The following is a 24,815-nucleotide window of genomic DNA, read 5'->3' as shown; positions in this document are numbered from 1 at the left end:
CCACCACCACTATCTACCCGGTTACACAGCCCACCCCAAACTCTTTTTAAACTGATTTTGCTGTCAACATCGTGGGAGGATGACTGCAAAGCCGGAACCGGACTCAGGGGCAGGCAATAGCCTTCCTATCATCATCTGCTTACCTGTCCTACATCCCTCCCTTCCAGCCTTTGGTCCATCGGCAACAATCGTCCATGTTCTTCATTTAACAATTGTTTATAAGTCAAAGTCTCAGATACTGCAATGCCATAGTTTTTACAAATTACTGTAAGGAGGATATGAACTTGTGTGGTTCAGTAGTTGGAGTCACGAATCCATTTTACTACCCGACTTGCAATGGTGGTCCTCTTGTTCTTTAGCGAATCAGCTTCAATTGTTTCTTAACGACGATGGATTGGCTGTGGGGGATGAAGTCATCAGAACATCCTTAGTGATATTTAATTTCTGTCCTATTGTAAGATTGTCATTTGATTCATTCACGTTTCCCTGTATTGAATTAGTCGCTCTGTGCCTCGAGTTCAAACTCCTGTTGGCACCTTGACCTCGCTTCTATTCACCCTCCGTTTGATGGATGTGCATCGTTAGGTTGCTCCTCCACTTAACACTTCCAGGTCAAGGGTTCGCTTTCGTACTCCATCAGACACTTACAGCAATGGAAAAGTGAATTTCGTCGTCAGTCAGATTATTGACGCAGCGCCATGAATGGAAACAGAGCAAGACAGGTGATGAGGAGCAAGGCGGATGTTGGGGGAGGGGAGGGTTCAGATAAGAGCTGGAGGGGGAGACAAATGCACTCCTCATGCAAGGGCAATGTTGGGGAGAGGGGGCGGTGGCGTCTGTTGCTAGCACAGCAGCGATTGGCTGCAATTCAGCTCGATTTAAGTGGATCCACATGTCAACCCTGTTCTCTTTGTTTTCTTTTCAGACTAGCACACCTGTCAGCACCCAGCAGGTAAACAGAACACTACAGCACCAGCGTCAGACACCGTGTCCGACACGGATGCATCATCAAACAGATGACTGGAGTGACAACCGCGCCGATTAAAAGGCCATCAGGCTGGGATGGACTTCACTACAGCATGGACTTCCCTCCCACGACCTCCTCCTAGTCGACTTGTTCTCACACACTAGATGGAGCTGCAAACTGGGCAGTTAATGTCGACCTAACATTTTTTTGTTATTCCATTCGTGCTGCCACTTTTTTTCTGGGAGGGAGGAAAGACAACTCTGTTGTATACATGCCGTTGTCACGAGAGTTGACGGGGTTGTCGGTGTGTGAGCGCCTCTAGACATCAACAAGGGGATTCGAACTTGTGTTCTTGGTGTCCGAGTGGTAACTGTGTGACAGAGAGAAGTTTCGAAACCTCGCTGGCTCAGCACGAACCTGACTGCGGTCTTGCATCATCCTGTCCGATGTCCCACGTCCACCAGAAGACAGGAGACAAGTCCAGACAGCAAGCCAGCCAGCGCTAGGTTGTGAAGTTCAGTCAAAGACGACCTCCATCCTGTTGTTTCTTTTCTCTGTTAGGTCGCGAGTGGTGTTGGTGTTGATGCCCATCGTTGTTTCTGTTGGCTTTCTGTCTTCCTGTTGGCTTCTGTCTGATGAAGGATGACAACGTGGACTGCATCCAAACTGTCAACCCCTGACCCCAACACATTCAGGTAAGGATGTAATTTGATATATTATATGTTTATGTGTATATTACGTGTGTTGGGATCTTTCTGCGGATGGTGGACGTGTAAGTGTGTTTTTTTGTTTGTTTGTTTCTTTGTTTGTTTGTTTGTTTGTTTGTTTGGTTGGTTGGTTGGTTGGTTGGTTGGTTGGTTGGTTGGTTGGTTGGTTGTTTGTTTGTTTGTTTGGTTGGTTGGTTGGGTGTTTGTTTGTTTGTTTGTTCATCAGATACAAGGACCCCCAACATCCACACTTCCTTAATTCCAAAACAACAACCGCTTTAGTTAACATCAGATTTATCTCTCCACAAAGGCAATCAACTTCCCTTCATTAACACCGCCTTCAGGTGTTGGTCTTCACCAGTCCTTGATGAATACTTTTGTAGCTTTTGCCTGCTCGACACTTCAGACCGAGCTTACTGACAAAATATTCTGGTCAAGGCCGATGTTTTCCAACTCAGCCATTAACAGAATAAAGCAAAACAAACAGAGTAAAATGTGAGAAGCAGAAATCGATGATATTCAGTCGCCTGGCATAACACAAACTCAATCTGAAATGCCAATGGCATTTTTGAGTTCTTTTTAAAACTTGACACCCACTGAATATTTTTTGAGATAAAAACTGTTGGTTTAAGGCATAATGCACAAAATTGCCATCACCTTGACCCCGGCAATCTGCAGGCTCACGGAGGGAAACACTTAATGTCCTGCCATCCTCCCAGAATGGCGCCCGGTCGATGACACCGGTAACTTAAGAGAAGCAAAATGTAAAATACTGTCGGCTGGAAATCGCATTACGAAATTACTCATCACAAGAGAAAAATTTTCAACTCGAATTATTGCATCTCAAAGAAGAAATTTTCATGATCTGAGATGCATGGGTGAACTTCCAGACCATTAAGTTTGCAATTGCCACTCGTATAATTAAATTATTTATTTTATTACAGCCTTTGTCCTAAAACTTGTATTCTTCTCAGTGGACTTTTCTAGAAAATATGTTCGTGCGTGCAGACGGTCCCAGCCATTGTGTGAATGTTTCTCCCTGTAACATAACTGCTTCCTGTCTTCCTGTTTGTCTTCTTGTCTGGTTTTTTCTTGGAGCTGCCTGCCTGGCCGGCTAGGTAATGGACTGTCTAGCCCCTTTGTTTGTCGCTGCAACTGTCAGGCAGTCGCACCATCGCCCGATTGCTTAGTCCATCGATTCTTTTTTTTTTTTTTCTTTCTTTTAAGCCAGACACTTTACACATCCTCCCACTGTCACGCACACGGGTGGGCACAACAAATGTCGCCGACACTTGGACTCGACCTCCGCCAGGATGGAGGAGTGGTTCAGATCCTCCTATCTCTTATCTCACGGGGGACACCGCTCGCGGGTAGGTGTGATGTTTGTTGCTGCTGCCCCGCTGTTGTTGCTGCTGCTGGTGGTGTTAATGCTGATGCTCCAAGTCGAGACTTGTTCGCACCTTGTGCAAGGGTTGTCAAGATGGAGGTTCTATGTCATCACCAGGCATCGGTTGTTATTTTTTTTTTTTATTTTTTTTTTTTTTTTGCAATCAGCGTGTTTACAATGTTCGCTCGTGTTACCTTGTGACAGGTGAGCCGACAGGTGATGTGCAACCGAGCTCCGTCAGCAGGTGTCGACACTCGTATAAGCTGCGGTTAGTGATGATTAACACGGTGGGTGGATGGCTGGGTGGGCGAGCTGGTGCCATCTCGACTTGCAGGTGGCAATAGTTCCCATCACCTCCCCACATCCATCACCACCACCCGAGTCTGGATCAGCTAAGATGAAGTCAGACCCGCAAAAGGACCGAGTGGCGGGTAGGTACTGGCCAGGGGGCGCAGCATCATTCTGTTAATGGTTTTCTGTTGTCGCACGTGCAGAATGTCGCTACGCGTGCGGCCGTGCACACATGGTCCGTGTTTACATGGGCAGTGGAGGTCTGCGACTGGCGGGACAGTGCCAACACCATGCTTCACCTACAGACATACACATAATATATATAGACCCACACACATAGACACACACACACAGACAGAAAAACAAGGACTCGCATCCTTCAAAGTCTGTCTGGAGCTGAGGTTAATAAAAAGGTTTCTATGGGTGTTCTCTGTTGTGGGGGAGAACTTGATCCTCGCGATTTGTAAATCTCCTCTGAAATCGTACAGACAACCTTCAGCAAACAGTCTGATAAATAAATAAACTATGAGGAATTGCTGCCGGGTTGAGTTTAGGTCTGAAAATAAATTTATCTGCACGTTTTAACTTCTTGTACATGCGCGGGGTGGTTGCCGCGTCCGGTATTAAAGGGAGACAAACGGGTGCATTTCTATCAGGCTGCTGGTGCATCTGGTCGTCAGGGGGAGAATGAGAACGTTTTGCAACCTCGCCCGTTCTGCAGACAGAGAACCGACCAGGTCAAAGGTCAACAGCTTGGGCAGAGGAAAGAGTTCGTCTCCTCGCAGGATATGGGACCTCTCGATATTAGAGTAATTAACTCCCCTTCTTCTTCTTCTTCTTATGGACAGATTTCTTTTGACCTTCTGTCACACACGGGTATCTTTCTGTGAGAATTGGTCACGTGTCCTCTTCTGAATTCTCGCCCACTCGCAATTCGCGGTTACATGGCTCTACCTTTATCTTGTACAGGTCGTCATTCCACCCCTCACACCCGACATTGGTCAAGGGTCAGAGATGGTCAGCAGGGTGGAACTAGTAGGCACCTGCTGATTTCTGTAACAATGGGAGGTGCAGTAGCAAGCCCGTACGTGCGAGCAGAAAGGTAGACCTCCATCCAGTTGGTTTCCGCACGTGTTGAGTGCGAGGTTCGTGCTTCTGTCGTCGTCAGGAGGCTGCACGTGCTGATATTTGACGAGAACTTTCAGTCACCTGGGTCGCATTCGGGACTGGAAGGTCATGCGCATGCTTTGAGGACGAGACCCACAGATGTTTTAGCCAGGTCGTGGGAAAAATGTTCGTTGCTATGGCGACAACCTCGACGATATCCAGGCAGGATGCAGAAAATGAATTCAATGGATACTGGTTTCGCATCCATGACACACACACACAACCGCACAGTGTGTAGCATTTGTGTAGACACTTTGTAAAGGCCATGAACTCCTCATCAAGAGAAGGTGTGTGTTTACTAAATAGTCTGATTATTATGTTATTATTAATGTACTTTCCCTCCACGACCACAAGCAGATAATTGTGCAGTAGGAAAAAGGTGTTGTTACTATATACTCTGTCTCTTCTGGGAACTTTATAAATATAAACAAAGAATTTTACAGACGCCCAACAGATGTTTAGCTGTTTTCATATTCCAGACCCTAGTTCTCACGCACCTAAGTTACCAAGAGGCAGACTGTGGTGACTCGGAGGACATCAGTGCCAGACAGGCTGAGGTTGTACTCACTATACAAGTGTTCACACTGTGGAGAAACTACAGCCTCACCCAACAGAGCAGGCTCGTTTTTAAATAGATATTTTTGCACGACCTACGAATGATGTTTTATATATATACTGTATATATCAAAATATCAAAATGGCCTTAGAGGAGGAAGGTTGCCCACACCTGCCATAGAGGCTTGGAGGAAAGGCAGAGAGAGAGAGAAGGGGAAGGACAAAATGAGCTTGAAAACAAACACACCCTAACTGTGGGTGTCAACTTTTAAATAGTGTTGCAACATTTTCCGACTATTCATGCCCGATTTCCTTTAAAAATATAAAGGGATCTTTAAACGACTATAAATCCTTGCACATCAAAAGTTAGAAACGAGTTTTAAGGATAAAACGAAGGAAGTGACGAAATAAATCGGGAGAGGATGAGATCGTTAGGGTTGCTGTTATTATTTCTCATCATATTTTTGCATTTTTGTTCCATTTCCTGAGGGAAGTGAGATATATATTTCTTCCCATGCTTTTACCCCAGCCCTCCCATATTTTTTCTGCTTGACTCGCAGGCCGTTTGGATACAATTGCACCAAACTTCTATCTACAGAGAAATTTTGTGAAAGTTTGCAAAGCCGAAGAGAGATTTGGGGTTGTTCTTGTTGAATATTTATTTTTGGAAAAGAGGATGAACATTGAAGATGATGGAAATGTCAGAGCGAGAGACACACAGACACGTAGATTGAAAAGTTCTCTTGAACCTGTGCACTTACCAGAAAACCACTTTCATCAAGTTTTTTTTTTTAAGTCTAACAAATGGGTTCGATAAAAACACTTCCCACAACCATCATTGAACAGACCTCGAGTAAGGCTGGAGAGCGATAAAGGTGTCACAATGCCAGCATCCCCGTCAAAACATCTCCCTCCTGCACCAAGATACCTTTCTCCCCTCCTCCCCTCTTCCTCCCCTCCCAACCGCAGGCAGGCTGTGGAGAGAGGAGAGAGAGCTCAGGATGACTGTCATGAAGGTCTTGGTAGGAACAGACTGGTCTCTGGAGAATTGTGTGCAGCTGAGAACGAGGCTTGTTGGCAGTAACACGAGGACATCGTCACTTCCTTGACACGTGACCGGACTTTCCTCGATCCTCTGTAAGTGGATTCTTAATCACGGATATTCCTGATCTCACAGAGTAGAGAGTCGTGGTGTGATTACCTTCCTGAAGCTGATATGATGTATTCACAGATTCATGTGTATGTATTTGTGTTATATATAGTGGGAGGATGCTCGCACGCGCGTGAGTACGCTCGTACCGAAACATTGTCTGACACTCACGTGACCAACCGCCGTTTCCTAGGAAAACCATCTTCGTCCTCCGTTCTTCTTCACGGTCATTGAAAAAGTTGAGGTATCCAAGCAACGCAGGACTGCTGTCTGAACTGCTGGTCTCGCCATCAAAACACCAGAAACCTGCTGCTCTCCTCCCGACGAGGGTTTAGCATCCTCTCAACAAGGGCTCGGTGTTTTGTTTTTGTTTGTGCGCAGCATCTTCCCTGCTCAACAAGAGTTCCGGATCTCATTAACCGTGGTTCAGTGTCTAGACAAATGGCTTTCCAAACGAACTTTTGTTTTGTAATCAGCCGGGTTCGCCTGATCGTGCGAAGATGAACAATGGAGTCGGAGTGGATGGAGAGGATGGAGCGTGCGACTGCCAACCATAAAGAAGCACGTGTCAGGGTGGAGAGAGGGTGAGTAAAAAAAAAATAAATAAATAACTGGGACGAGGGTGGAGAAAGGCAAGTTGACGACGGCCTTTCTCTCAACAAAGTCGATAAAATTAGAAAGTAAGTGAGTGAGAGAGAGAGAAGGAGGCGCACAAAGAAGTCGTGATGCCGCCGACTCTCGGGTGATGGCGGCGCCGACTCGATGGGGTATCGATCCCGTTGCATGGTGTTGGGTGCCGGCATGACAGTTACACCAGGTTATTACAACCTTTCGTCTGCCCGTGCATGCCACCCGCTTTCTTCTGAAGCATGGTGTCTGCCAAGGGGAAAGCAAGGCGGAGCAACGGGACTAAGTGTTGCCACCCGTCAAACTTTAGTGTGCGCGGCCAGGGGAGCACCCTTCGCCATCTCCACCCCTTTGGCTTGTCTTTCTTGTCCTCAGTTTCGGGTCTTGGCGATGACAGGCCGTCTTCCAGGGTTCATCGTTGTGTTCACAAAGAGATTGGGTGTTCCAGGATGTTGTCTAAGGAGAAAGTAGAGTGAGAAAAACATGCTGATTTAACCAGGTGTTTAAGGTAGGATTTGTTTGTGTATGAAACGGGGTATGTCTTTGTCTTGCTTACTTATTCTGTGTGTGTCATTGTCTGGGGGTATTTTTATCTCTCTTTCTTTCCATCTGAAAGATGATTCTCTGAAATCTGTGTATTTCTCTCTTTCATTTCTTGATTTCTTATGTCTGCGATATTTAAGTGATCCTTGCACCCTCTCGTGGTGCAAATTAAATTTTAAAAAAAAACTTTCCACAAAATCAGTTTATACAGTTTTATAATTGATGTCTGAGATGCAGTTTTTTCTGGCAATGAATGTCTCTCTGGTCGATATGGAAATGTTTAGCCCTGTACATAAAGATTGTCAATTCTGAAATATTTAACCTCCATGTATCATTATCCTCAAATCTTGAAACTAGAATTAAAAATTGACCCTCAAACATCATTGTCGTTAACACCTTAATTCTGAACCACGTGTATAGATATCATAAATACCTACATTTTAACCTCATAAATCAGCATCGTCACTTCCTAAATCTTCTGCATCGTCACCAGTTATCATCGTATCATCACTAACTGATATATCAGTATGGTCCAACTGTGAGGTATCTCACGAGAACACTTTGTGTCTCCCACTGTGTCTACAAAAATGTGTTGATTTTGTATTATGTGTGTAGGGTTAGAAAACATCTGCTCTAGGTGTGACTGGTGCTACTATGACGGTGTGAGTTCCAGCCCCCACCAAGTCTCAACACATTAACCCTTAACTGATGTAGATCGTGTCTTACCTGGGCTGTTTGTTTGTTTCCGAGCTCAACAGGTGGACGTGGATGGATGGAGAGTACAAAAAGTGCAGAGTGCTGGGTCAATAAAACCTTTCCATTTTTTTGCTGTAATATCGCATATCCTGGGTGGGATTGGATCTGTCCAGTTTCTAGTCTGAGCTGTAAGCTGTTGTTTATCACGTAGGTAGCGAATTACAATCGATTAAAATCGTTTATCTCACTCAAGGTGCATTATGGGAGGCGGGGGGAATGTCCATCCACATGACCACATCAACATCTTCTTTGCTTCCATCATTCTCACTATCATCAGCAGGCTGTTGTTGCTCGCTAAATGAAAACGTCAGAGAAGGTAGAGGGTTCTGTGTTCGGATCTCGCCTTCACCACACGTGTATTTTTTTCTCTGGAGCGAGCACAGCTAAAGTTATGAAATACCAATCAACCAATCACCACTTCAATCACCACTGTTACAACGATAATATTTTTTCTTTTTCTTCCTAATTATATTCCCTTCCGCTAATAAGTATCCGTTTGACTTCCACACCAAGATTTTGCAGGTTGCAAGCTTGGTCTGGCGGCTAATGGTATCCTACCCCATCTGCATAATATTATGTCAAGTTTTAGAGTTTTTTTCAAACAAAGCTAGTTTTTAATTTTAAAAAAACTATAAAGTTGAAAGAAAAATGTATTTGCATGTAGAGATCGATGTTGGGAAGATTAGCCAAAAGAAATCAGTCGTGGTTGGTCTTGCGCCATCGCTGGGACTTGTTCAACCCCTTGAACTGATTGAGCAATTCATGAAAAATGTGTGAGCTTGAGTCGGCCACTCATAGTTCAACGACCTCTCACCCCTTGGCCTGCTATTGTACCTCCACAAGGTGGCGAGAATGAAAACCATTCATCCCGGACCTACAATCCATGTCAACACCTTTCTTCTCTTTCACTTTCTTCACGAGATCCCTCCTCCAGGCCCGACATGTCTGGAATTTTCCCTCCCAGGTTGTGTTGACTGCTGACATCAGGGTTAAAAATTGTGAGAGATAAAACAACACAGCCCTCGGTCGGGGAATGCGGCGTCGGCATTAAAGAAGTGAAGGAACTAAAATCCGATCTTCAGTTGCCTGACTCATGCTCATGGACTGACGATCAGAATCGAGTGAGAAACTTGATTCCAACATCCGACTTCCTCCTCCAACCTTGACCTGCTGACCCAGGTTGCAGATGACTTCATTAACGGTGACTCGCGCTTGATCAAAGGTATGTCATGAGCTCAAGAGTTTCTGGAATCGACCGGAAGTTTTTGTGCCGCTGTATCCAAAGAGGCCGCAGCAGGAGGTTGATCGAAGATAAATGGCATCAAAACCTAAATGTCAGTTCCTGGAATAAGGTCATAAATCAAATCCTGACAGCTCCAGTCCTAAACATGATCGCAGTCTTTTATTTTCAATAGTCGCTGATTAAAAAAACATCTTTTTTCTCAAGAACTTTTAATTATTTCTCTCTTTGTCCATAACAAAGTATTATTTTATAAAAATTATATTTTCTAAATTAAGAACAAAGACCACGTTTATACATTCTTAAACGAATTCATTTTTGGTCATCGTTATACATCACGAAAGGTCAAAGTTCGCAAGCTAGGACATGGACAATCTACGAAGGTCAATGATGGGGTTGGAGGAGGGGTGGGATGCTCATCTTGTCTAAACACGTCTGCTTCTGGAGTTATTTGCCCATGCCTGCACGACATCCCTCTTCATCTGAAAGGAAAGATGAAAAGAACAAGGGAAGGAGGAGGGGCTGAGATGTCTGGGCAAGAGAGACACAGCGAGAGAGAGAGCGAGAGAAGAAATGCATATATGCGTCTGTTTGCCTGCGTGCCTGTGTGCAACCATGCGTGTGTATGTGTACACACATGCGTGCACACGTGCATGCATGAAAAGACAAATGGAAATTGAGGGATTGATTTTTGCGGTGGCCATTTCTCAGCGCGCGCACACAAGACCAGTCACGGTCCAGTCGGGGGAAAGCTTTACCGACAGCCAAATTCCTGTTTTTGTTTTCCAGACACGAACTTCGTTTATCTGCAACAGCTCTGAGTCTGTGCCGTGTGGGTTCTTGCAGCAACTAATCCAGCAAAGGCGCGTGTCACCAACGAGCAACTCATTCAGCCCTCCACACAACTAACCAATCAGATCCTCTCAGCCATCCATGGTGATCTTGTACTTTTTGTGTGCATGTGGGTGCAAAGACACAAACATCATTTTCAATGAACTGGGTACAGAGACAGAGCATCTTCAACTTCAAAAGCAAGCATGCCATGACCATCGAACACAGAAGGAACCTTTGTCCACTTTGTCCGCTCTGCCATCGAGGACAGGACAGAGGATGCCTTTCTGATTGATCCTATCACAGAGGGCGCCTTGTCTACTCAGCACAAGTGAGGTAGGGGGGGAAGTAAATCCAGGCCAAACCAGTAGACATTAGTGCCAGACTACATGGATAGTCTTCTGGCTTGAACTCACAGCCAGCCGATAACGGCGGCGACGAAGGCGGGCCCCTGGTGACATGGAGATGAGGAGCAGCGATGCCATCGCACGGAAACCCCGGTAACACATGCAGCTGCCGGAGGAAGAAGAGGGCAGCAAGTCTGGTGAAACATGGTGTTGCCAGCAGCTTCTCTCATCTGGCTTTGTGGAAGATAAAAGCCCGCAACTCGTCTTCCTCCGCGTTTTCTAACCAAATGTCTGGCGGTCCTTTTATCTCTGGTCTTGCGCCGCTCAAATAAACAAGATCCAGCCTCTCGCATATTTGTATAAACTATTTTCTTCTCTGGGCATTGTTCGTGAAAATAAGCTTCCATTCTAATTTGAATATTCGTTTTGCCAACTCAGACTCGTCGAAAGCTATATTCGGTGGATACCTTCCCCCTTTTTTTTTCTTCCTTCCTCGCTCGCTACCCTACAGATCTTCAAAGAGAAAAGCAAGCGTTTTGTGGAAAGACAATAAGCATGCATGGATTTTCGTGGCTCAATCGAAAGTATGCCGCTTCGTCGATTGTTTTGTTACCCGATACACTTTGTTTGTGATCAAACACCTGAGTGGCTCGTCGTGAAGTCTGCGGAGCTTGGCACCGCCTGCTGTGTGGGTACCGTTGTTTGCACGTGCTGCACGGGGCATGCTGGTTCACCTGCACACGCTTCTCTTACAGCACAAAGGCCAACACACATCCACACACACACATGAACACACACGTGCACACACACACACACACAGAAGGAGAGAGGAGGTGACAGACCATTCACCCTGTGAAATTTTTGCTGGAAAGATATATTTTAGCCTCGTCATTTTTCTAGCTCATGCTGACTGCTTTCTTGTCTAAAAATAACCATTTCCGAGTCGAACAAATCTGGATAAGCTTTCTTTTTTCTTTTTGTTCGGTACATTTCCTTCCAGGTGTGATCTTACATTCATCACGGAGCTTATACAACACCTGGAGTCTCTGTCAGAGGGAGGGTTATGCTCTCTTCCTGTAGACACTTCAAAAGAGTTTTACTTGTGTTATAATAATAATCATAATAATAATAACTGACTTTGTATAGTGAATTTCTCTGTGTGGAGGCGAGCTGTGCAAAAGATTACACACGATCCTACGGTCAGCCATACAAGAATCACAAGTGTAGACAAACGGAATGACAAAGAAAATATGAATAATGTATGGATGAAGATGAAGAAGTGAGGAGGGAGTGGAATAGCATGATTACGAAAGATGTTTCTTAAAAATGTGGGTTTGAGAATGGAATGGAAAGCCTCGAGCGCAAGACACAGTTTAAAAAGAAATGGACAGAGAATTCCGAACACTTGAGTGTGAGAAGGACAAGGAAGACCCGGGTGGTGAGGTGTCACATCAGGAAATGTCCGTTGTGGAGTTTTTAAGGTAAGTACCAAACATGATTTGTATAAGTCTGCCAATATTCTGGAATCTACCCTCCGCTAACATCTGTGTCCGAGTTTGAGGGACACAAGAGCTGGGCTGGTGATGTCAGCGCTCAGTCTGGGCGAAAGGAAAGAAGGAAGGATGGACAGAAGTGTTGTGTGTCCTTGCGGACAGTTTTTGCTTTGCTTGGTGGGATTGACTGGAGTGATCGACTTTTGTGTTGGCATGCATCTTTTGTGATGCTCTATAAATCTTTCATGCCTTGACGATTACAGAGCGACACGTCCCATCAAAACCTTCCCATGATGCTTTTGTTCGCCCACGTCTTTCTTCACACACGTGTGTGTGTGTGTGTTTCTGTGTTAGACTGGGTGTACCTCTCAAGGTATATTGCATTACGCCTTCGGTTCTGTTTTTCTTGCATTCCAAAAAAAAAATACCACAATGAAGATAATGTGAAGTCGTCTCCAGTACATTCTGCGTTGTTATCGAGTCTGCTTTCGAAAACAACAGTTTTGTTTTTTGTTTTTTGTTTTTTCTTCTTCTTACAGTCATGATGATGACGATGATGATGACTTCTATTCAAGACAAAAATATCAGAAAGTAAAGTTGGCGATCCCCCAGGGCGCTGTATTGTCTCCGATACGGAATAAGAAGAAAGAAAGAGAAAAAGGCAAAAATGTATCTGGACACCATGTTTACCCTTTACCCGATATACTGGGAGTCACGTGCCTTTGTTACACAGAAGGATTGGAAGCGGGTAGATAAGGAAGACATCATGGAATGGAAGTCTCGCCTTAAAAGATTGTTTTCCTTCCCCTGGCCAGTCCTTGTGGTCAGCGACTTGGTCACTGCATCCTGTGATCAGTGGAGCGGAAACACGTTCTCCACGGTGTGAGTGCAGCAGCACCAAAACATCAAACACAGGCTGATTGAAGGAAGCCAAACACTTTTAATCAGAAAAATACGAATTTTCTTTGAAAGAGGACAAGGACGGAGGCTCATCAATCAACCTGCATCTACATCTTGACCTTACGAGCCTCGAGAAACAAGGGAACAGCTCCTCCTGCTGCCTCGTGGCTCCACCCGCTCCCCAACCCCCGCCCCAAGGGTCGTGGAAAGCCAGCTATTGATCAAGTAAACAAGCTTATCATCTCCTCACACATGTCTCCTCCCTCCCTTTTTTTCCTTGCCCCTGGCGAGATAAATAATCTTCTGAGCTCTTGCTTTTCGGAAGCAAACATCTGTCGCCAATTTGACTGCAAAGGAAGTGACAGAAGAAGAAAACTTTTTGAAGACTCGGAGTTGGACGTACGGAAGGTCTTGTAACTCAACACAACAGCAGTGAATCCAGAAAATGTGGGATATCTAAGAAAATCGTATTTGAAATAGAAATTTAAGTAGAATCTGGGGTACTCGGACGATAAGATGATCTAAACTTACTTTAAGCACTTGGTTGGACAACGATGACAGTTTGGGGTCATTCTGGACGGTCGTCCTCCCCAACAGGAGCCCTCGGCGAGACCTGATTTGTTTTTTCCGCTCTTGGCTTGCACCTGGCGGTTGAACTTTTCAAAATTCCTCAAAATCCGTTTACGATGTACACGAGACTGTGGAACGTGTCAGTGACTGAACGATTGGCAGAATTTTTATGAAAACCTAGAAATGTAGTCGTAGGTGCCTGGGGAACCACTGGCAATCCTGTGCTAATCTCTAGCACCTGGTGCTGGCGCTGCACACCAGTTCACGGGGCTGTGTGTCGGCGGCCGGCACCCACAGTTAGCGTAATTATCCAACGATCTTCATTTGGAGATAAGTCCACGGCTTACATCTTTGTCGTGTTAGTAGCTCCACGGCATCAACAACGCATGCTGCACGCTGGGGTCACGTGGTGCCTTGAGTGTTCCGCCGTTTGGGGGTTTGGGAGTTTGAGGGGAGAGATGGGGGGGAGACCGGAAGAAGGTAAGGGATTAGGAGAAGGACATCACAAAATACAGGAAAGAGGAGACATTTGAAAGCAGAAATGAGACAGAAAACAGAAAAATTGCGATGGTAATAGTATACAGGTGGAGGTAGAAACGGCACTAGCAGGTGAAAGCGAAGAACATGAGGGCAAGCGTTAGAAAGGACAAAGTTAATTACTGTTACCTTTTGCACCACAACTGGAATGCATGCTGATGGAGAGAAAGACAAGCCTGGGAGCTTCATCTGAGAGGTATGGAGAGATCAAGGGACACTTTGTGCAAAGAACATTGTAGTACGCTATGCAGGTAAAGCTGAGTGCAAACTTATTTTCGAGTGCACACAATTCCTTGTAAGATGCCAATACCTAAAATCTGAGGGATGCGAGGTGAAGATTATTGCAGTTCTTGCATGGGCTTTGGCAGGCCAGACTGTCTTTTCTCAGTTGGGTCACAAATGATTCGGCAAAGGTTTATTAGCATTTGCTCCAAGATGTTTCATTTGCTCCAGGAGCTGGAATTTTAGTAAATGTCATCGTATATTTTAAGTACCTGCATTTTCATGCTACATTATAAAGAAAAATTTTCTGTTTGATGACGTTTCTGTTTCGCCTCGTTTATTCATTTATCACATTAAGTTTGATTACGTTAATATATTTTAAACTAAACTATCAAAAGCAGGTTATTTTACAATATCTTCTTTGTTACTTAAGGCTAGCCCAATCTTGAGTTCAGACCTCGACATCACACTCCTGTTGTTCTGTGGGTTTGGCGAGTGGTCACAGGGCTGGACTATTGAGTCATGTGACATTACCTCATCTGGTGACTCGATGTAAAAACACCAACACTACCTTCGTCATCCCACACGCATACAGCTGTAAACTCATTCTTCTGTCACTCACATCTACCTTCTAATTCTTTTACTCACTCATATTTTTATACCTCTTTTATACAATCACGAAGGCAGATGTAGGTGTAACACTGTATCAAAACTTGAATCTGATGGAAACTTCTCCTTCCCTCATTTTATTTCTCTCGCCAGCACAGCACTTTCACTTCTTCTTTTTCTCCATGTGCAGGAGGTGAAAAAAGTACAAAACAGTGAGACATTCCGCCATTGCTGCCTGACCTCCAGCGTGCCCTTTGACCCCCAGCGTTTCTGTGATGCTCTCTGCTGCCGTCACTGGCGCCACAGCAGCGCGTTACGTCAGACCGTGCAGTGCGTCACATGTAAAATGACGTAGCGTGCATGGTCAGCGGCGGCAGTTTGCCTCGTGCGGCACTGCCATGCGCAACACCACAGACAGCACTGTGGGCTGGATGGTGGGCGACCTCACCACGACCTGGCCGACCCCTGCGAGCGCCCTCTACATCAGCATGTGAGTCCACCAGTCGGCTCATCTGTCGCTTGTCTGCCCCTAATAGTCTTCTCTTGTTTGTTTGTGTTGTTTTTTGTTTGCTTGTTAGCTTGTTGTTTGTTTTTGTTTTTTTGTTTTTTTTTGGTTTTTGGGGTTTTTTTGTTTTTGTTTTTGTTTTGTTTTTGTTTTTTTGTTTTTTTGCTTTTGTGTTTTGTTTGTTTGTTTTTGTTTTGTTTCGTTTTGTTTTTTGTTGGTTTTTTTTTTTTATTTTTTGAGGGGGTTGGTTTTGGTTTTAGTTCTCCCTCGGGATTGGTCGGTTTGGTAAACATGTTGATTTTCTGTTTATTTTCGTCTTGCAACCTTATTTACTTGTCTGTGTTCATTTTGTCTTAAGCCTCAAAGCAGGAATCTTTTCAGTGCTTGTGTTTGTTTTGTTTTGTTTTTTCACCTGTTTAACGCCTACCCGTGCATCACATCCCTGCTCTACAAGTTGTGTTTGTGTGGAGGAGGAGGGGGATGTTGCTGTCGTACCCATCTTCTTGCACACACAGAAAACTAACAATTTTAGCAGAAACAACAAGATCCATCAAACTGCATGATCACTAAATATGTAGCGAATATAATAATAACCTTTGCGTGCACACACACACACACACGCACACACTGAGGCTGGGTAGTCCGTCAAGGTAGTTAGCGGAGGTAGAGAAGTCCGTTACGGTTGTTTTTAAATGTCCACCAGTTTCTGCCCCACAGCTTCACTTTCCAAGAGACGAGTGTAAACAAGCTAATTCCTGTAACAGTGCGCGTGGCCCGGCAGATGGCGGTCTGTCTCTCAGTTCTAATGAGTCGCTGCTGTCTATTCTCCCACTCGAGTCGGCCTTTTCTGATGAAGAGAGATCCGGATTGAATTTTAGATATATATAGCATCGCCGACACTTTTTGTGCTTCTTTCTACCCATCTCTCTCACACACACACACACGTGCACGCAATCCGTACAGAATTAGAATGGATGCCCGGCTGCACGCGCGTGCTGTAGGTTCAGGTAACTCATTAACACCAAAGAAGCCGCAGGTTCAGGTTGACCTTCCTGTCAAAGATCGAACATGGCCGCGCCTAATTAGGCTGCAAACCAAACAAATCGGACCTGCACGTTCACAAAATTTAGCTAAAAATCGAATCCGAGAACTCCAATCCAAGGTTTTATTTTTCCCTTGCTAACGAATAGACTATAAAAAGCACGAGACCTCGTTAATGTCAATGAAGTAATTAGACATGAGACTACCCATGAGTTTGAATATGCGGGTGCATCAATGCCCATGCACTCAAACTGTGAATTCCCTTTAGCTTACTTTATACAGATTGCTGAACTTGGGTAAAGCTGTCAAACTCTGAGGTGTGAACTACACAGCTACATGCTAATCAAGCCTTTGAGCGCATGCGTGTACACGTGGGTGTCTGAAGCTTCCGTTGACAGGATTAGACCGTTAGCGTTTTCGGCAAAGGATATCTTGAAAGTCACGTTTGAATCGGCGAGGACACCGCGGAAGCAAAACCCTGTAGAGAGCTGAAGGGTCTTAGTCACAAATGTGCCTGAAAGCCGACCACACCTCTAGCTAGCAGACTAACAAACAAACAAATAAACAGCAACTGTGGACCTTGGCGTCTCTGTCAGGGTTAAAAGATTAGCGGGGTGCATTTTTCCCGAGATATGCCTGAATATATGTCCTTCGTCTTTAGTCCTCGAGATGCACGCCACAAACATCATCACGATTCTGTAAGGGTCAGCGCCTGAAACACAGCGGTTTATTTATTATTTATTTTTAAAGTTGACGATTTGCACCTGTAGTCAGCAAGTCCTGTAAAATCTCACTCTCGCGAGCGAATAATGTGTTGCGTCAGCTCTCGGTGTCTGGGTTAGCACACTTTACAATGGCCAGAAGGTGTGTGTCACCAGTCGGGTAGGTCTGTAATGCGACTGTGTACACCATCCATCCATCTCATACCATCCCCGATCTTTGTAGCCGCCGCCAGCGAGACAGATGCACGTGAGACAACACGAAGACCAACTAACGGTCACTCTACGACCGCCGCACTCGTCCACATTCTATCGGGTATGTGGTCGGCCATCGACAGGGCCTAGAGGTCCTCCTTGACCTTTCTTCCCCAGGTCCCTGTGACCTGCCCTTCTGCGTCCGCTCAATGAAACGCGTTGGACATGCGCACTGCAGGTCTGTGAATGTCAACGGTCAGGGATCGGATGCACACCCTGCAGCTATCGGCTCGTTGGATGACTAATGTCACGTGACGTCGGGACCCGATGCAGTTCGGGTATCGTCTGCGATTTGGCTATTTTGCTGCAACTGAAAATGTATTTACAAGGCTTAGATGTCGCTTTTAGTTTGTTTGTTTTAAGCTATAACTCTATATATATATACTGATGCATGGTTTTACAAAGCAAACAAACTTTTAAATAATATAATTACTTTACCAAATAAATACCTTAAAGTAAAATTTCTGCAGTAGATGCTACTACACGACACTGATAGCTACAGAATAGACACGAATGCAAAACCAACCGTCGCGTGGTTTATTTTTGCTGGGGAAAAAAAACTGCGAGCGGAATCTCTCCGCTTGGTTAAGTTTAATTTGTTTCTGGTTTACGTGTCACTAGGATGTGGGTTCTTCGTGTCTTCTATCGTCTTGTTTGCATGCTGCTAGCAATTTTCTCTTGCAACCTAGTCTTCAACTTTCCTCCATCATCAATCATCTGTCACGAGGCATGAAAAACCTTTCTTCCTCTTTACTTTCCGTTCATCTTTCCCGTCCTCGATGGCTGTTTACCCTTTTGTTGCATTTCTGTCTCGTGCTTGGATTTCGCAATACGGGAATTGTGAAATGTTCCCCACTTTGTGAAACTGCCCTCCACAAAGCTAAAGCTTATTTTACGTGTTTGCGTGCTTGCGTGCGTGGGTGTGTCTGTGTGTGTGGGTGTGTGTGTTTTCTGCTTGTAGTCCAAATGTCTCTCACAATTCTTCCTACGAGACAGACAGCACGGAGGTGGGTAGTCTGGCGGCCCGGTACGACTCGCATATTCCCCGCTTTCCCCTGACTACCCTGGTGTCCATCTGCGTGGTGCTGGGCGCCATGATCGTGGCCACGGTGCTGGGCAACGTCTTCGTCATCACCGCCATCGTGGTGGAGCGCAGCCTGCAGGGTGTGTCCAACTACCTCATCCTGTCGCTGGCCGTCACTGACCTCCTCGTCGCTGTCCTCGTCATGCCACTCAGCCTCCTCAACGAGGTAGGGAGAGCAGAAGCATGCTGGGATAGGGAGACAGACCAACCTGTAGGCCTCACCCAACGAAGTAGGGAGAGAACAGGCATAAGACTGGGAGAGAGCCCCAAATCTTAGAAAACTAGGTAGGGAGGAAAACAATGGCTGTCACAATGGGTCCTCAATTAGGAAGGGAGACAAAGAGCATGCTGGGATAGGGAGAAAGGTGAGCCTCTATGCTTCTTGGTAAGGTAAGCCTGCAGGTCACCTGTAGGAGGAGAGAAAGAACTTCTTCGGATAGGGATTACAGCCAGTGTTTCAACCTTTGAAGACGATATAGATTGAGAAAGAAAATTCTGGAATAAGGAGAAAGACAAATTATGCCCCTTCGAATAGTAAGGGAGATAAAAAGACATGTTGGGATAGGGAAAAATTAGTTAAACCTCATCAACAAGAGAGAAAAGCGTGTGTTAAGGAGACGAGAGGTTGGGGATCCTCAAAGAGGTAGGGTGAGAAAAAGCAATGAAATAAAGAGAATGGCAGGATGCTGATGGTTTTCAAAAACACACAACGAGAATATGGTATGTGGAGAAAGGTGTGTCACAAGGATTCCTCGGGGAGCCCCGAAGAGAAATGATTTTGGCATACAGAAGGGGAGGGATTGTAGTTTTACACCGATTCAGCTGGTCACTTCGAAATCCGGGAGACACATAGGTTGGCTTAATGTGGACAGGGTACCTCTAAAAAGCCGACCCCGATATAATGAGGGTTAATACACCTCATTCTCCTTCGGCCGCGTGGTCATGAAAATATCTTTACTTTTTTTTTTTTTTTACCTTTGCGGTTGCATTTACTGTCACTTAAGGACCTTATGCGTTCTGATTCACAACCTTGCTTTTTTTCTAAAGGTGTCCGTGAACTGGTACCTGGGCCGCGCCCTGTGCGACATGTGGGTGTCGATGGACGTGCTGTGCTGCACGGCGTCTATCCTCCACCTGGTGGCCATCGCGTTTGACCGCTTCTGGGCCGTGTCCAACATTGACTACGTGAGACGACGCTGCGCGCGCCAGATCCTGCTGATGATCGCCCTCGTCTGGTTCGTCTCCATCGCGATCTCCATCCCGCCTCTGTTCGGGTGGCGGGGCGAAATGGACAATCCCGAGCTCTCGGGTCAGTGCATGATCAGCCAGGACCACGGCTACACCATCTTCTCCACGGTGGGCGCCTTCTACTGTCCGCTGGTCCTCATGCTGGTGCTCAACTTCAAGATCTACCGGGCGGCCCGTTACCGCATCCGCCGGAAAGGCTTCGTGGCCGTTGGTGGAGGACCTGGCGGTGGTGGGGGCGGTGATGGTGGTGGAGGCGGCGGTGGTGGTGGTGCAGGAAGAAACAGCCGGCGACATCACAGAGGAAAGGTTCAAGTGCCCATGGTGTACGTGGAGGAAATCACCGCGCAACGGACGCAGCGAAATTCCTCAGGAAGTGACGTCAGTCAGGATGGTTACAGCCTCTTCAACGCCTCCTGTGCCCATAACGAGATCTCGCGCATGGACACTGGGATGGACAGCGGGCAGGACTGGAACCAAAGTGGGTACCCCGGGGACAGCACCACGGACGGCTCGGGATCCAATCCAGAAAACTCCTACTACCCGGTCCCCACGGAAGAGGAAGTGGCGTGCCCAGACCCTCCGCTTCCCAACTCTTTTTCCTCCAATCACTTAAGAGTCGACACGATCATCGTTCCTTCGCGGTCGTTGTTGGAGTGTCGGCCGCCGACGGTGAACAACCACTTGTCGCTGGAGTGTCGGCCATTTCTGGGGGACGGACGGCCATGTTCCGACGGAGGGTTCGGTGGCGACCATCGCGAGGTGTCAGCACAGGACGTCTCGCTCTCGGTTGGATTCGGAGAGCGCGACTGCAACAACAGCAGCCAGGACGTGGGGTCGGTACTGCTGGACGTGACCAACGGCAGCAGACGTGAAAGCTGTGGGAGTTTCGCCAACAACGGCAGTGCCAACACAATGGCGGGCCACGACCAAGATCAAGGGTGCGTGTACAACCACGAGATCCCCATGACCGCCCTCGACCTCCCGTGCATCGCGATCCGCAAGAACAGCCTGGACGAGGAGCTGGTGGGCCTCAAGCCCAGGTGCGTCGTTCTCAATAGCAAAGGTGGCGGCGGGGGCGGCAGCGGCAACCAGCTGACAGTGCCGCGCGGCAGTGGCATGCCCCCAACGCTGGGCACGCAACCGAACAAGTCTCGCGCCAACAACAACACCAAGCGCGCGCACAACCGCGAGAAGGAGCGACATCGCCGCGAGAAGCTGGAGATGCGGCGCGAGAGGAAAGCGGCCCGCGTGCTGGGCATCATCACTGGGGCCTTCGTCGTCTGCTGGCTGCCCTTCTTCATCCTGGCACTGCTGTCGCCATTCTGCACGAGCGCCTGTTCCATTCCGCTTGAGGTGTACAGCCTCTTCCTGTGGCTCGGCTACGTCAACAGCCTCCTCAACCCCATCATCTACACGATCTTCAACCCCAGCTTCCGGTGTGCTTTCAGAAAGATCTTTTTCAGGCGGCTACGCTCTATAGGCAGATGACAACCTGCCTGTTTTGAGGGTTTTTTGTTTGTTTTAGTTTTTGTGATTTTTTTTACCACCTACTTCATGGATTTGTGTCTTTGGGCGTCCGAATGTTTTCACTTTGTCTTGGATATGACTACGGATGTCTTTTTACCAGTTTCGCTGTTGTCGTTGCGTGTAGCAGGACACAAATGGAGTGGTGAAGCCTGCATAAACTCATTGTTAGTGTACGTTTATGGTACACTTGTACATATTGATAATATTTTCCCCTGAACATTGTTCAGAAATACTAAATATGTGTGTGAGAGAGAGAGAGAGAGAGAGAGAGAGAGAGAGGAGACAGAGAGATCGAGAGAGAGAGGAGACAGAGAGAGATCGAGAGAGAGAGAGGAGTGTACAAAAGGACAGAGGACGCTTCAAAGACAGATTAAGACAAATGAAAATATGAAGTCGAACAGGTGAGACAGTACCGCTTATGACAATGACATTCGGTACAGCAAAGACAAAGACTGTTGAGAGCACCAGCTATTCAGTGTGTGTGTGGATGTGTGGAAGTGTGGATGTGTGTGCAGCTGTATGTCTGTGCGTTTGTACATCTGAGAGTATGCACAGACGTAATATGCAACTAACCCAATGGTGCAGGCATCAGCACAGCTGCATGGTCACGTGATCCGTCATGCAGGTAAATTCTTTTCAATTTATTTCAAACCTCGCTCACTTACTCACTCGCTCACACATTTGCTTTCATTCTCACACGGATACACACCTGTTGCACACTTTTGTTAACACACCAGTTGAAGCAGGTCATTCGCAAAAAAACTTTTTTTAGCTCCATTTATATATCCTGACCATTGAAGCTCGCCAGGTAAGCTTCTGCGCCCCTGTCTTCTCACAGACTTCACCCTGACCACTACTCATCATGTTTCCCGTCCGTTTTTAGCGGAGAAGCTCAGCAAAGTTACTAACACATTTTTTTCTTTGGCGTCTTTGGATTTACAAGACACAATAAATATTTCATGGCAACTTGTCAGCAAATATATTTGCATTTTGTCAGATCCGCACTTGTGTTTAACATAAACATTTTATGTGTTGAAAATGTCATTTCTTTCTTGCCACTGATTTTTTTTTATTGTTTGTTTTGTTTTGGGTTTTTTTTTGTTTTTGTTTTTGTTTGTTTTTTTTTTACTGTTGGAAAGCAAGGCTGGTATTAAAAAAAATTATCCAACCGAGCGGGCACCTAAAGATTTGATCTATGTCTTGTTCCAGTCATGAAAAACCCACTGCGATCCTTACTTACTATGGAGCAAATCATTGTAAAATGTCTAAAATGTGAGCACGAAATGTAGACACAAGACTAATTTGAGCCCCAAAGCGTATTCACATTAACCCTACTCACACCTACTAAATAGTTCAAAGGTCAAAGTTATGACTGGTTGTTACGGTTTGTCTTAAAACCTCATAAACTATTTGTATATATATATACCCTTAACTTCCCGCCACACCCTTTGTTTTAAATATTGTTTACAGTCATGTACACCTGAGATGGTTCTAAAACTATCAACAACTCGGGTGGGGACGCATTGGCCTACCGCAGCCAAGCGAAATACATTTACAGAACACTACACTTTTCGTACAGAAATTGTACCCATACCAACAACAGTCCTGAAGTTCTTATTTTCATTATTTTTATTTCGTAATCGACATTCAAACAAACATACTTCACCATGTTGTGACAGATACTAAAAAGGTAAAACGTTCCGACTTGTTGAAGGCAAGTGTAAGGATGATGGTCTACCTGTAAATGTGGCTCCCAAAGGTCAATTCATTTCTTACAGTGCCCCCTCACACCTGTATTTCGAACTCATCAGTGATACAGTAGCACAGGAAGGCTACCCGACTCTAACTACCCTTTGTGACTGGTCCTGTGAAAATGAGCATGACGAAGCGGCTTATAATTTCCGACTAAAATTGTATTTTCTTCTGACAGAAAAGTAACCCAACACCTATCTTCAACCGTAAGACAGCATCTGTCAGCAGTTTTTTTTTAATTATTTGTCATTATTTTTTTGCGGTAAACAAGAAGCAAGTTCGTTGAAACGCTTCCATCACACGAAGCGTTAACCATCCGGCGAGTGACAAGCGACATGCCGTGCAAATGGTCCCGGGCTGTCACCCGCATCCATCGCATCCGGAGGCAAGACAAGCTTGCGTTTCTGTGCGGTTTCCATGGTTACTATCGGAGCGCGAGGCAAGGGTGGTGGGAGGGTCCCGTGCGACGCACAGGTAAATCATGGCGGAGCTGCGCCACGCTTGACAGACGCCCTGCCGCACGGCGATGCGCAGCAAACCGTGTCAGGGGCGCACAGCCACCTGCAGCATGCTGCTAGCGAACCATTCTCCTCCTTCTCCATCCCCTCCTTCCCCATCCTCTCCTTCCCCATCCCCTCCTTCCCCATCCCCCCAACCTTCGTTCTCACCTCTTGACAGGGGTCAAGATCATTCCATCAGAACCGCTGCAGTTTTGAGAGAACGACAACGGTTGCTTTGCACGGGCCCTCTCCAGCAACTTCCACCCCACTACTCCCCCGCCACCCTGATTTAACGACCAGCAAAGCAAATACACAAGCGATTAGGTTTACTTTTGTAGCCTCGCTGTGGTTATGATGTCCGCGATAATCCTTTAGTCCGTTCTTTGTTTGGGGTTTCTTCTCGGTACAAGATGACGGGTAGGTGGCTGCCAGCTACGGTTATTTCAGTGTATCCACCCTCTGTTGGCTATTTACCCTCGAAGCAGATTTCGATGTTGAGTCTGTCGAAATCTTTGGTATCTTTCTTTGTCGCTGAGCATAAAAATAAGCTTTACTGAAAATGTTGCCGAATCCTCTGCCGTGCGTCGCTGAACCTCTGGCATGCATTGTTGAACCTCTGGCATGCTGCACACAGGTATGCTCGCACCCGCACACACCCACACACCCACCCCTTCACCCTCACATGAGATGCAAAATTCATGTGTCATCTTTACGAGGAGGTGATCAGAGGTTGCGGAGTGAGGCTAGCGAGAACAGATATTAATGGTTTAGTTAGTTTTTTATTATGGGTTGTTTTTTTGGTTGGTTTTTTTTGTTGTTGTTTTTTTTGAAAACTCGCTCAAAGATCGGAAAGTAAAAGGTAAACACCCTGGCTAGGTCCACCTGAAGCCGACAAGTTGTCATATTGAATTCTCGTAATACTATATTGACTTAGTATTTCGGAAAGCGCTCCGACTTAATTTCATATATGCTGTTAACTATCAACGTTGAATACTTTTTGTTTTTGTTAAACTGATTCGGATGTTTTATTTCGAAACTAAGGAGGTAGATAGATGTCAATCTGTTCATGTCTGCTTTATCTGGAAATGGCTAGGGGTCAATATAACACACTAAATATCATGTGTTCAGTGTTTTAATGAACCTGATCTGGAACAGGAAAACTCGAGAAGGAGAAGGTAAAAGAAGAAAAAAATCCACTGTGCGAAATGTTTCGAACATATCTGACTTTTTATGGAAAAACGCTTTTAGATTCAGTCGACAACAGAAAATTGTGCAAGAAGAAGAG

At 45.9% G+C, this 24,815-nt stretch overlaps 1 protein-coding gene across 6 annotated transcripts in view; it reads left to right on the top strand.

Moving 5' to 3' along the window:
* Window positions 1-23,203, top strand: part of LOC112564566 (5-hydroxytryptamine receptor-like) — a 60,921-nt gene extending 37,718 nt beyond the window's left edge. For 4 of the 6 annotated variants that reach the window (XM_025239464.1, XM_025239467.1, XM_025239465.1 and 1 more), the window contains exons 2-5: window positions 926-1,662; window positions 15,090-15,389; window positions 18,381-18,669; window positions 19,551-23,203. In XM_025239464.1, coding sequence (XP_025095249.1) covers window positions 15,298-15,389; window positions 18,381-18,669; window positions 19,551-21,239 — 2,070 coding nt within the window. In that variant the 5' untranslated portion in view covers window positions 926-1,662; window positions 15,090-15,297 and the 3' untranslated portion in view covers window positions 21,240-23,203. Of the gene's footprint in view, window positions 1-925; window positions 1,663-6,407; window positions 6,809-6,829; window positions 7,360-15,089; window positions 15,390-18,380; window positions 18,670-19,550 lie in introns of those variants that run through there. The other 2 variants (XM_025239468.1, XM_025239469.1) reach the window with 2 other exon arrangements.
* Window positions 23,204-24,815: the final 1,612 nt, after the last annotated feature.

The sequence above is a fragment of the Pomacea canaliculata genome, linkage group LG5 (genome assembly GCF_003073045.1).
Source record: "Pomacea canaliculata isolate SZHN2017 linkage group LG5, ASM307304v1, whole genome shotgun sequence".
Lineage (NCBI taxonomy): Eukaryota > Metazoa > Mollusca > Gastropoda > Architaenioglossa > Ampullariidae > Pomacea > Pomacea canaliculata.
The sequence above is the reverse complement of the archived record's forward strand: the minus strand, read 5'-3'. Positions and strand labels throughout refer to the sequence as shown.